The sequence below is a fragment of the Scyliorhinus canicula genome, chromosome 8 (assembly GCF_902713615.1).
Source record: "Scyliorhinus canicula chromosome 8, sScyCan1.1, whole genome shotgun sequence".
NCBI classification, from domain to species: Eukaryota; Metazoa; Chordata; class Chondrichthyes; order Carcharhiniformes; family Scyliorhinidae; genus Scyliorhinus; species Scyliorhinus canicula.
The window spans coordinates 191,789,089-191,802,187 of record NC_052153.1 but is presented as its reverse complement, the minus strand read 5'-3'; the positions used below and the strand labels follow the sequence as shown (position 1 = coordinate 191,802,187).

The following is a 13,099-nucleotide window of genomic DNA, read 5'->3' as shown; positions in this document are numbered from 1 at the left end:
AGCCGTGTGTACCATCTACAAGATGCACGCCAGGAACTCACCATGGCTCCTTAGGCAGCACCTTCCAAACATTTGACGCCCACTACCTAGAAGGACAAGAGCAGCAGATACCTGGGAACCCCACCACCTGGAGGTTCCCCTCCAAGTCACTCACCTCCCTGACTGGGAAATATATCGGCCGTTCCTTCACTGTCGCTGGGTGAAATACTGGAACTCCCTCCCTAACAGCACAGTGGGTGTACCTACAGCACGTGATCTGCAGCAGTTCAAGAAGGCAGCTCACCACCACCTTCTGAAGGGCATCTAGGGATGGGCAACAAATTCTGGGTCTAACCAGCAACACCCCACATTCTGTGAAAGAATAACATTTAAAAATCGAGTTTATTTAGACATAACTTGGCTTTCTTGTCATCCACTATCCTCTAGATCTGTCTTAAAAATAAGTTTCCAAACACGCTGAATATGAATATCTGAATTCTGTTCCTGTCATGATCTCATCAATAATTAATAATATGTTCAAAAGTATTTTTGGAAGAATTAAATGGATAAATTCTTTGCTGCTCCCAGGCACCATCTAGTGGACACTCTAATTATTTCATGGCTATAGTTGGGGTGGAGCCGGAGCAGCTCAGGATGGAGGCGAGATAGTCATAGCCCAGTCGTAGAAGATTACAGCGCACTGCAGGCCCTTCGGCCCTCGATGTTGCGCCGACCTGTGAGATGGGCTTGTAACACTGATTCAAAGGCTTTACAGACTTCAAAGCACCTTTGCCTGTCGTGGCGTCTCTGTGCTTTCTTTGTGGGGTGCAACCCACTCACAACTCCGATAAACCAAGCTGTGTCTGCCCTTTCAGTTAGAGTCAAGATCCCACGACCGCGATTGGGTGAAGGACAGGTAGGGGGAGCTCTCCCTGCGCTCCCGGCCATCCCTCAAACCGCATCAGTAAAAACAGGCGGTCCAATCTTTCGTCACCTTCTCATTTATGGGATCTCCCTGTGTTCAAGTTACATTTCATTGGGTTGTATATTTCATTAGGCCCTATATAAATGCAGCAGTCGCTTTCTTCTAACCGAATCCCGGAGCTTTCCCTCGGCCAGAGCCAAGGTGTTTGAGTTTTCTGATGGTGCACTGGGGAATTGTGGAGATTGACTGGTTCTGGGCTGGTTTAGCACACTGGGCTAAATAGCTGGCTTTTAAAGCAGACCAAGGCAGGCCAGCAGCGCGGGTTCAATTCCCGTACCAGCCTCCCCGAACAGGCGCCGGAATGTGGCGACTAGGGGCTTTTCACAGTAACTTCAGTTGAGGCCAACTTGTGACGATAAGCGATTTACATTTCATTTCTCACTCTGCCCCCTATCAGCCCAGAGACTGGTTCACTGCCAACTGTTTCATAGCATCTCTACAGTGCAGAAAAGGAGGCTATTCAGCCCATCGAGTCACCACTGACCCTCTGAAAGAGCACCCTTCCTCGGCCCACCTCCCCACCCTGTCCTTGTAACCCCATAGCCCCAGCCACCCTGCACGTGTTTGGGAGGAAACTGGAGCACCCGGAGGAAACCCACGCAGACACGGGGAGAACGTGCAGACTCCGCACAGACAGTCACCCAAGCCGGGAATCGAACCTGGGACCCTGGAGCTGTGAAGCCACAGTGCTAACCACTGCGGCGACCTATCGCCCAACAAGGAGCAGCCGCCTCGCTGGGGCATTAGCTTGCTGGGTATCTGGAGCAGGGTGAGTGGAGTGGGCGCTGGGTGAGTGGAGTGGGCGCTGTTGCGGGCATGTTGGACATGTCCTGTGTGCAATGGGCCAGGCAGGAATTGGGTCGGGATGGTTGTGAGCGTAAGATATCCCCAATTCACAATGATTCATAGAAATGGCCTTCCATCAGAACATAGGAACAGGAGGAGGCCATTCAGCCCCTCGAACCTGTCCCGCCATTCCATTAAATCGTAGTTGATTCTCTCTGTGTGCCACAAGGAACGGTGCAGGAAGATTCTGTTTCAGGTTTCAAAAGGCAACGGTATCGTTATCTGAAGATAATTTACAGGGTTCCAGGCAAAGGGCAGGAGAGTGGAACACGGCGAACTGCTTTAGCAAAGGACCTGTAAGGACTCTCGTGGCCGGATGACCCCCTTCTGTGTTGTCATGTTTCTATTGATCCGAAATCTGCCATCTTTGGTTCCGAAGCCCTTTGTCTCCACTATGCTTCAAAGTGATTGGTGCAACGTTCTTTGACTATGCTGATGCTGAATCCTGATGTGGTAGTGTTAACAAAGAACGTGAGACTTTGTTGTACAACAAAGGTATTTGTTACTCACACTGCGATAAAGGATTACTAGGATGAATACAGTTGGAAATAACATGGTCTAACACTATCTTACACTAAGATACTACAGAGCTACTCTAATATGTGACTGCTATCAACTCCTTACTAACACCTTCTCCTGGAACACATGGTGCGTCCGACAACATGCCTGCATACTCACACCACCTGCTGTTCGGATGCTAAAATTACAACAGTTAAACTTACAATTGATAATACACGTACAGATGAAATGAAATGAAATGAAAATCGCTTATTGTCAGGAGTCGGCTTCAATGAAGTTACTGTAAAAAGCCCCTAGTCGCTACATTCCGGCGCCTGTTCAGCGAGGCTGGTACGGGAATCAAACTGTGCTGCTGGGTCTGCTTTAAAAGCCAGCGATTTAGCCCAGTGAGCTAAACCAGCCCCTAATGATGATGATGATTTACTCATATTATATGCAGATGATAGTCCATCTATCATCACAATTGGTTACTTGATCTAACCAATAAAATACGATTCTTTCCGATTAAAAAGCATCGATGGTAAAGTCAAAGGGGAAAAAAAATGTAGACAATTAAAATAATTAAACTGCTTGGGGTGCTGGAATCTGGTAGAAGAACAGAGGATGCTGGGAAAGCTCAGCAGGTTTGGCAGCATTTGGAAGGGGAGAGAAACAGAGTTAACGTTTGTGGTGAATGTAATATATATATGTATATATGATAATTCACACTGTCTTTGTAAGCGCAGTAGCGCTATCCTACCACTAGGGGGAGTAGCTCTGGGAGCACTCAGGAACTTGTACTGGGCTCCACCCTTGGCTCCGCCCACGACTCCTCCCCCTAGTGCAGCTGTATAAATACCCTTGTCCAGAGTCAGCCTGCAGTTCACTAAGAGTTCATCAACGGGTAACAGGCTGGCTCTGAAGTAAGTCGATTAAAGCCGAGATTCATATCGGAAACACGTGTCTGGTGAATTGATGGTTCCATCAACGTTTCGAGTCCGTTCGACTCATCGACAGAACTAACGGGAGGGAGAACACGTCAGATTTTAAACTGCAGCCGTGAGAGATTGCCACGAGGTGTCGCACCCTTGGGAGGAAAAGTGAGATGGGCTGGTGTGGGAGGGTGATGGGGGATAGGGAGGGGATTTGCATTGAGGCGATACATGGGTAGGATATTTAAAAATAGGTTAAGGTGGAGGAGACGGATTGTGTCGCACGCAGCGATGTTAATAATTGCTAACCCTTGACCTTTGCACTTTGACAGATCTTGTACCTGCTGGGAGCCATGTTGCTGTCGATGGCCTTGCAGCTGGACCGACACGGACTGTGGAATCTCCTGGGGCCCAGTCTCTTCGCTCTCGGCATCATGGCTATTGCTTGGGTAAGGAGGCTAATGTTGTCCCTTGTTGTAACCGCTGCTTTGGCCACAATCGTTTCAGTCAGCGAAAGGCTGTGTTTGTGGGGAAGGTCGGAAATGTAAGAGTGGACAGTGCGGGTGGATTGGCTGACAATGTGCTCCTCAGTTCATTATATAGAAATGTAAATACAGAAATAGGCCATTCGGCCCATTGAGCCTGCTCTGCCATTCAACCAAATTATGGCTGATCTTCTACCGCAGCACTGTTTTCCCGCACTATCCCCATTTCCCTGGATATATTTAATATCTGAAAATTTGAGGACCCCATCCGTGACCATCTCACTGACGGAGCCTCCACACCCCTCCTGGGTTGAGAATTCCAAAGGTTCATCACCCTCTGACTGAAGAAATAGCCCCTCAGATAGACATCACAGATCCGGTGGAACTATTTGAAGATGATTCGGAGAGTCCTCCAGGTGTCCTGGTCAATATTCCTCACACAGCCAACTTCACTAAAATACAGATGACCTGATCATCATCGCATTGCTGCTGGTGGAGCTTGCCGCGTGCTAATTGGCTGCCGTCTTCGCCACGTTACATAGCGACCGTGATTGAGGAGGCAGGCATTGGGTGTCAAGGGTTTTTTGGACACCGAGGTTGTGAAATTCGACGATTCTGGATCTATCCAACCTCAATCTTCCCAGCTGTGAGGCGGCCAACCCAGCCTCCGCAGCCTCTCCACGTATTGGTGATCCGGAATCGCTGATTCCGTTCCAGTAAACCCTCTCTGCACCATCTCCCTGCTTTTGGCACCTTTCCTGAAGTGTGGGGCCGAGGACACAGGACTGCAGCTGCGGCTGAAGCCGGGTTTTGAAAAGTTTTATCACAATACACGCATAGGGCGGGATTCTCCGATCGCCGACGCCGAAATCGCGTTCGGCAATCGGCCGGAGAATCCATTTTTACGCCGGAATGGGGGGGTGGCAGCCTCAAAACACCACCTGAGGCCCTCCCCCGATGCTCCACCCCTGATAGGCCGAGTTCCCGACGGCGTGGGGCGCGCGTCGTCTCACATTTCGTAAACCTGGCGTGGCGGCTGCAGACTGTGTCCAGCACCGCCACAGTCGGTGGTGGGGGGGGGGGGGGGGGGGGGGGGGGGGGGGGGGGGCTGGTGAGCTGTTCCACTGGCAGGAGACGGCTTCAGCGGGGGCTGGGGAACTGGGGCAGGGGAGTCCGGGGGTGGCGTGGGGGAGGGTTTACAGGGGGGGCAGTTTTTGTCGGCCGGGTCCGCAGGCAACCGAAGCCACGTTGTGCTGCGCGGCCGCCGCACTGCGCATGCGCGGCCTCGGACCCGGCCATTCTGCTTCCGTATTGGCCGCTAGTGGCTCGGCTGCTTGCCCCCTTCTGGGCGCAGCATCGGTGTGGGGGCGGCGCCGACCTTTAGGCCATGAGACATAGTCGCATAATCGGAGAATCCAGCCACTTGTCCCTATGGATGTTGATCTTAATTCTCTATCGCTCTATTGGGCTCACAATAATCAGGGGCTGGTTTAGCTCACTGAGCTAAATCTCTGGCAAGCAGCACGGTTCAATTCCCGTACCAGCCTCCCCGGAGAGGTGCCGGAATGTGGCGACTAGGGGCTTTTCACAGTAACTTCATTGAAGCCTACTCGTGACAATAAGCGATTTTCATTTTTTTCATTCCATAACACTCTCTACCTGCGAAACAGGTTTAACATTCCGCTCTCCTTTCCCTTGCAGACTGTACGCACGATTCGGAGACGCCACTGCTACCCTCCCACGTGGAAGCGCTGGGTTTTCTACCTCTTCCCCGGCACTGTCATTGCCACATCGGCCGTGGTCCTTTACGCCTTTGTGGAGACCGAGGAGAACTACTTCTACATCCACAGCATCTGGCACATGCTGATCGCCGGCAGTGTGGGCTTCCTCCTGCCCCCCACCTCCAGGCCGGAGGGAGGGCCAGGGAGGGGAGGCGGAGCGGCCCCTCTACCGAGGAAGAGGGGTTGCGGATACCGGCTGTGTGTCAACGAGCACGAGGAAATGGGACTGGTCGATCCGGGGCTGGTGTCTGTCAACAGCATTTGCAGCAGCTGATGTTCCTCAACCGGGAGCCCCGCGGTTGAACGATAAACATTCTCTCTCTTTACGGACAAACGGGAGGAACATCGCAGGGAAAAGGGAGAGGAAAACGTGGACAGGTGCTCTGTAAATAAATCAAATCAGGGGAGAGCACATCAGACTGGGCGATACCAGAACTTTCCTCTCCGCCAAAGGATTCCTGCCCTGAGCCCCTCGAGAACTATTTGTTCATGAATGCAAGGCTGGGGGGAGGGAGCCCCCCCACCACAATTGTCTCAATATAATTGTCTCAATAAAATTGCATAAGAAAAGACAAAGTTTTATGAATTCCCAATTTTTTTGTAAAAGTGTGAGGCTCCCGTTAAACAACCTGCTGGCAGTATAACACATGGCCGACAGGAATATACCATTAGCAACGATAGCCGGACTGAGAGAGTGTGATGACCAGGAAAGATTCTGCAAGCTGGAGCTGGTTGTTCTGGAAACAAGAAGGCTGAGGGGGTGGCTTGAGGGAGGTCTTTAGCATCTCAGTTTGACAGGGTGGACACAGTGAAAGGTTTCACTTCCAGCACGGTGCCCTGTTCTCCTCACCACATTAGGAAGGACTCGAGGGCTCCTGGAGAGGGGATTTTTCAGAATGGTTCCGGGAATGAGGGGATTGTAGCTTCACAAAGCTCGGCCGGAGAAGCCGGCGTCGTTCGACTCGGAGCGGCGGGGTTCGGGAGGAGATGTGGCAGGTTTGTGGGCAGCACGGTAGCACACGTGGGTAGCACTGTGGCTTCACAGCTCCAGGGTCCCGGGTTTGAGTCCCGGCTCGGGTCACTGTCTGTGCGGAGTCTGCACGTTCTCCCCGTGTCTGCGTGGGTTTCCTCCGGGTGCTCCGGTTTCCTCCCACAGCCCAAAGACGTGCAGGTTAGGTGGATTGGCCATGCTAAATTGCCCTTAGTGACCAAAATGGTTAGAAGGGGTTAGAATGGTTAGAAGGGGCTGGTTTAGCTCACTCAGCTAAATCGCTGGCTTTTAAAGCAGACCAAGCAGGCCAGCAGCATGGTTCGATTCCCGTACCAGCCTCCCCGAACAGGCGCCGGAATGTGGCGACTAGGGGCTTTTCACAGTAACTTCATTGAAGCCTACTCGTGACAATAAGCTATTTTCATTTTTCATTTCATTGTGTTTCGGGGATAGGGTGGAAGTGAGGGCTTAAGTGGGTCGGTGCAGTGTCGATGGCCTGAATGGCCTCCTTCTCCACTGTATGGTCTCTGTTCTATGTTTAGCTAAGGTATCCAAGTAGAAGGTGTTCCCGTTATTTGATATAAGAACACTAGGACACCGATTTATGGTTTAGGCGAAGAGGGTGTGTGGTGGGGGGGAGGGGTGAAGAACATTTTTATGCAGCCAGTGCTAATAACCTGGAGCTGGCTATCAGAGAAGATAGGCTTCAAAGGGAAATTGGATGGGTACTAGAGGGGAGATGCACAGTTCACCCGGGTAGGCCTTCACCGGGTTGGGAGTGATTTATTAGCTTGGAGAGAGGATTGGCTAATCAACAGAAAGAAGCGAGCGCTGATCAATGGGTCTTTTTCTGGTTGGCACAGGGTTCAGTCCTCGAGCCTCAACTATTTACAACCTATATTGACGACTTGGATACAGGGATAGACGACTAGCCAAATTAGAGCAAAATTAGGGAAGCCACGTTTGCAGATGTCACTAAAATAGGCGGGAAACCAAGTTGCAATGGGAAAGTAAGAAATTTACAAATGGATATGAGCAAAGAACAGTACAGCACAGGAACAGGCCCTTCGGCCCTCCAAGCCTGCGCCGACCATGCTGCCCAACTCCGGCAGCGAGTTCCAGGCACCCACCATCCTCTGTGTAAAAACTTCCCTCGCACATCTCCTCTAAACTTCCCTCGCACCTTAAACCTATGCCCCCTAGTAATTGACCCCTCTACCCTGGGGAAAAGCCTCTGACTATTCACTCTGTCCATGCCCCTCATAATCTTGTAGACATTTATCAGGTCGCCCCTCAACCTCCGTCGTTCCAGAGAGAACAGACCGAGTTCATTCAACCTCTCCTCATAGCTAACACCCTCGAGACCAGGCAACATTCTGGTAAACCTCTTTTTCATCGGCTCCAAAATGTCCACATCCTTCTGGTAGTGTGGTGGCCAGAATTGAACACTATGGCCTGGATTCTCTGCCGGCGTGATTCTCCGTTTTGCCGGTGGCCGGGGGTTTCCCGATGGCGCGGAGCTGCCCCACAATGGGAAACCCCATTGACCGCCTGGTGTAACGGAGAATCCCGCCGGCCGGTCGGGGGAGAAATGTGCCGCGGCGGGGTGGAGAATCCCGCCCCGTATTCCAAGCGTGGCCATCTAAGATTCTATACAACTGCAGCATGACTTGACAATTTTTATACTCAATACCCCGGCTGATGAAGGCATGCCTTCTTGACTATCTTCTCCATCTACCTTGCCTCTTTCAGTGGCCTGTGGATCTGTATGTCCAGATGCGGCTGCCTGTCAATACTCTTATGGGTTGTGCCATTCACTGTATATTTCCCGCCTGTATTAGACCTTCCGAAATGCATTACCTCACATTTGTCCGGATTAAACTTCATCTGCCACCTCCCCGCCCAAGTCTCCAACCGATCATATCCTGCTGTATCCTGACAGTTCTCATCGCTATCCGCAATTCCACCAACGTTTGTGTTATCTGCAAACTTACTAATCAGACCAGTCAATATGGGTAGGTTCGGTGAGTGGACCAAAATTTGGCAGATGGAATTTAATGTGGGTAAGTGTGAGGTTATCTGTTTCGGTTAGAAGAATAAAAAAGCAACTTATCATCTAAATGGAGAGAAACCTCAAAATGCATTGGTGCAGCGGGATCTGGATGTCCTGGTGCATGAATCGCAGAAAGTTAGCATGCAGATGCAGCAGGTAATAAGGAAGGCAAATGGAATGTTGACATTCATTGCTGATGGATTAGAGTATTAAAGCGGGGAAGTGCTGTTGTACTGTACAGAGTATTGGTGAGAGCGCATCTGGAGTACTGCGAACAGTTTGGTTCTCCTTACTTGAAGAAGGACCTCAATGCATGAGAGAGACTATTCAGAGGAGGTTCACCAGATTGATTTCAACGATGAAGGACTTGTCATATGAAGAGAGATTGAGCCGTTTCGGCCAATACTCGCTGGAGTTTAGAAGAATGATAGGGGATCTAATTGAGATATGTAAGATATAAGAGTTGAGATCAGCCATGATTGTATTGAATGGCGGAGGAGGCTCGAGGGGCTGAATGTCCTACTCCAGCTCTGAGATCTTATGTTCTGCTTTTATCATATGATGCAAATAAACTTCTTTTAATTTTTTTTTTAATAATCCTAATTGTCACAAGTAGGCTTACATTAACACTGCAATGTGCTGTGTTATTCACCCTGGGGTAACACGGGCTGCAACTGGAAGCAGTTGTACTGGAAAGTAGACTCCAAACTTAGACGTTGGTTCAATACGATTTATTGAACTTCTGTAACAATGCACACAGTTCGCTGTGGGTTGACACTCTACTACTCTAAGCGTGCTAACTCTAACTAACTAGACCAGACTAGCTCTGAGCCATGTGTAGAAGGTGCTGACTGATATATACACCCTGACTGTCACTACAGTTGTCACCAGTGGAAAGAGGCGGAGTGCTGATGCCTCGTGTGTTTTATAGTAGGAAGCCACCCTCTCGTGTTCTGCCTGGTGATTGGTTGTGTTCTGTCCTGTGTGTTGATTGGCTAACCTGGGTGTCTGTCACTGCCTGTCTTTACCTCATAGAATCATAGAATTTACAGTGCAGAAGGAAACCATTCGGCCCATCGGATCTGCAGCGGCTCTTGGAAAGAGCACCCTACCCAAGCCCACACCTCCACCCTATCCCCATAACCCAGTAACCACATCCAACACTGAGGGCAATTTTGGACAGTAAGGACAATTTATCACGGGCAATCCACCCAACCTGCACATCTTTGGACTGTGGGAGGAAACCGGAGCACCCGGAGGAAACCCACGCACACACGGGGAGGACGTGCAGACTCAGCACAGACCCTGGAGCTGTGAAGCAATTATGCTAACCACTATGCTACCGTGCGGCCCAATGTGTGCCTGAGTGCATATTATGACACAGTGAAGTTACTGTGAAAAGCCCCTAGTTGCCACATTCCGGCACCTGTTCGGGTACACAGAGGGAGAATTCAGAATGTCCAAATTACCTAACAGCACGTCTTTCGGGACTTGTGGGAGGAAACCGGAGCACCCGGAGGAAACCCACGCAGACACGGGGAGAACGTGCAGACTTCACACATTGGGTGGTATTCTCCCCTACCCGGCGGGGCGGGGGGTCCCAGTGTAGCGGAGTGGCGCCAACCACTCCGGCGTTGGGCCTCCCCAAAGGTGCAGAATTCTCCGCACCTTTGGGGGCTAGGCCCGCGCCGGAGCGGTTGGCACCACGCCGACTGGTATCAAAACCGGCACCAACGGCCTTTGACACCCGGCGCCCGGCGCCGGGGCTGGCCGGAAGGCCTTCGCCGGTTCGCGCATGCGCCGGTGGTGACCGCTGACGTCACCACTGGCGCATGCACACTGGGGGATTCTCAGTGCCCCCACGGCACTGGCCCGCCCACCGATCAGTGGGCCCCAATCGCCGGCCTGGCCTGGGTCCGATCGGCCTGTGCCCCCCCCCCAGGACACTGGGGGCCCGCTTGCGCCGCCGATCCCGCCGCCACCAGAGGTGGTTGAAACCTCAACAGCGGGAGAGGCCTCCCAACGGCGGGATTTCGGCCCATCGCGGGCCGGAGAATCGCCGCAGGGGGCTCGCCGCTCGACGTGGCGCGATTCCCGCCCCCGCCAATTCCCAGGTGGCGGAGAATTTCCGGCGGCCCCGGGCGATTCTCCGACCCTGCATGGGGTCGGAGAATTTCGTCCATGTAGTGACCCAAGACCCATCTTCCAGGGCCAAGGGGTTATAGCATGGAATTGGGACTGGCATGATAGCACAGCAGAGAGCCAGCAGGAACTCAATGCACTAAATGTCCTCCTTCACTCCTGTAATGACACCATGACATGGTGTCAATTGGGGGAGTACAAATCTAAGGGTGGTAAAAAAGATAGGCACTAATAAACAAATAGGGAATTCAGGAGAAACTTCTTCACCCAGAGAGTGGGCATATAAACGGTAATGGGATGGCAAAAGGAGGTAAAAGTGCCGATTAGGAACCTAAAAGGGATTCTACACATGGAGGCTGGCTGTGGTTGGAAATAAATACTTTGCATCTGTCTTCACCAAATTGAGGTATACAAGATGATATAAGGGATGGATAAATTAGATGTGGAACGGATGCTTCCTCTTGTGGGCCATTCTGGTTCAAGAGGTCATGATCTTAGAATAAGAGGTAGCAAATTTAAAACGGAGATGAAGAGAAACTCCTTCTCCCAAAGGGTTGTGAATCTGTGGAATTCGCTACCCCAGGGTGCGGTGGATGCTGGGACAGTGACTCAATTTAAGGAGGAGTTAGACAGATTTGTAATTGGTAATGGGTTGAAGGGTTATGGAGAACGGGCAGGACGGTGGAGTTAAGGCCAGGATGGGATCAGCCATGATTGAATGACGGAGCAGACTTTGATGGGCCAAATGGCCTAATTCTGCTCCTATATCTTATGAACTTATGAATCAAGCAGATAGATGCTACCATAGTGACAGACGAGGATATTTTGCCTCTAGATGGGTTCAAAATTGATAAGGGGTAGATTTTCGGTACTGAAAGTCGACAAGGCACCAAGGCACTGTAAGTCTGCAGGGGGATTTGGATAGTTTAAGTGAATGGGCTGGGGTCTGGCAGATGGAATACAAGGTTGAGAAATGTGAGGTTATCCATTTTGGTAGGAATAACAGCAAAAGAGATCATTATTTAAATGCTAAAATATTGAAACATGCTGCTGTGCAGAGAGACCTGGGTGTGCTAGTGCATGAGTCACAAAAAGTTGGTTTACAGGTGCAGCAGGTGATTAAGAAAGCGAATAGAGTTTTGTCCTTCATTGCTAGAGGGATGGAGTTTAAGACTAGGGAGGTTATGTTGCAATTGTATAAGGTGTTAGTGAGGCCACACCTGGAGTATTGTGTTCAGTTTTGGTCTCCTTACCTGAGAAAGGACGTACTGGCACTGGAGGGTGTGCAGAGGAGATTCACGAGGTTAATGCCAGAGTTGAGGGGGTTGGATTACGAGGAGAGGTTGAGTAGACTGGAACTGTGCTCGTTGGAATTTAGAAGGATGCGGGGGATCTTATAGAAACATATAAAATCATGAAGGCAATAGATAGGATAGATGCAGGCAGGTTGTTTCCACTGGCGGGTGAAAGCAGAACTAGGGGACATAGCCTCAAAATAAGGGGAAGTAGATTTAGGACTGAGTTTAGGGGGAACTTCTTCACCCAAAGGGCTGTGAATCTATGGAATTCCTTGCCCAGTGAAGCAGTTGAGGCTCCTTCATTAAATGTTTTTAAGATAAAGATAGATAGTTTTTTGAAGAATAAAGGGATTAAGGGTTATGGTGTTCGGGCCGGAAAGTGGAGCTGAGTCCGTAAAAGATGAGCTATGATCTCATTGAATGGCGGAGCAGGCTCGAGGGGCCAGATGGCCGACTCCTGCTCCTAGCTCTTACGTTCTTATGTAAATGTTCGGCCCTTGATAAAAAAAGGCTAAGGAAAACCCCGGCAATTTCTAACCAGTCAGTTTAACATCAATGGTGGGGAAGCTTCTTGAAACAAGTATTCGGTTCTGCTGAATTTGTACAAGTTACGCCTCAGCTGGAATATTGTGCACAGTTCTGGGCGTCGCACTATAGGAAGGATGTGAACACACTGGAGAGAGTGCGGAAGAGGTTAATGGGAATGGTTCGAACGATGAGAAACTTCAGTTGTGAGGATAGATTGAAAAGGTTGGGACCCGTCACGGCACGGCTGGAAAACAATGTTGTGAGGTCATTTTATGAAACCTCCAGGAAATTGGCTAGCTGGAGGCTGCACCTTCATGGGCTAGGCCCACCCCGGAGTGGTTCACTCCACTCCTTCCCGCCGGGGTTGCCGCCCCACCGATTACGGCAGAATCCCGCCCAAGCTTTTCTTTTCCGGCTGGCGGGGAAGGGGCTTGGTGCCATGCCAAACGGCGCCGAAGGGCCTCCGCCGGCCAGCACGCGTTGGCGCATGCGCGGGAGCTCCAGCGCATGTGCGGCAGGATTCATCTCCGCATCGGCCATGGCGGAGGACCACAGCAGCCGATGTGGAGGAACAGAGTGCC

The 13,099-nt window shown here is 50.9% G+C and overlaps 1 protein-coding gene across 1 annotated transcript in view; it reads left to right on the top strand.

Annotated features, from left to right (window-relative positions):
* tmem8b (transmembrane protein 8B) overlaps positions 1–6,074 on the top strand; it is a 190,455-nt gene extending 184,381 nt beyond the window's left edge. Inside the window, exons 12-13 of the mRNA XM_038805916.1 lie at positions 3,573–3,689; positions 5,427–6,074. Coding sequence (XP_038661844.1) covers positions 3,573–3,689; positions 5,427–5,780 — 471 coding nt within the window. The 3' untranslated portion in view covers positions 5,781–6,074. The remainder of the gene's footprint in view (positions 1–3,572; positions 3,690–5,426) is intronic.
* The last annotated feature ends 7,025 nt before the right edge of the window (positions 6,075–13,099 follow it).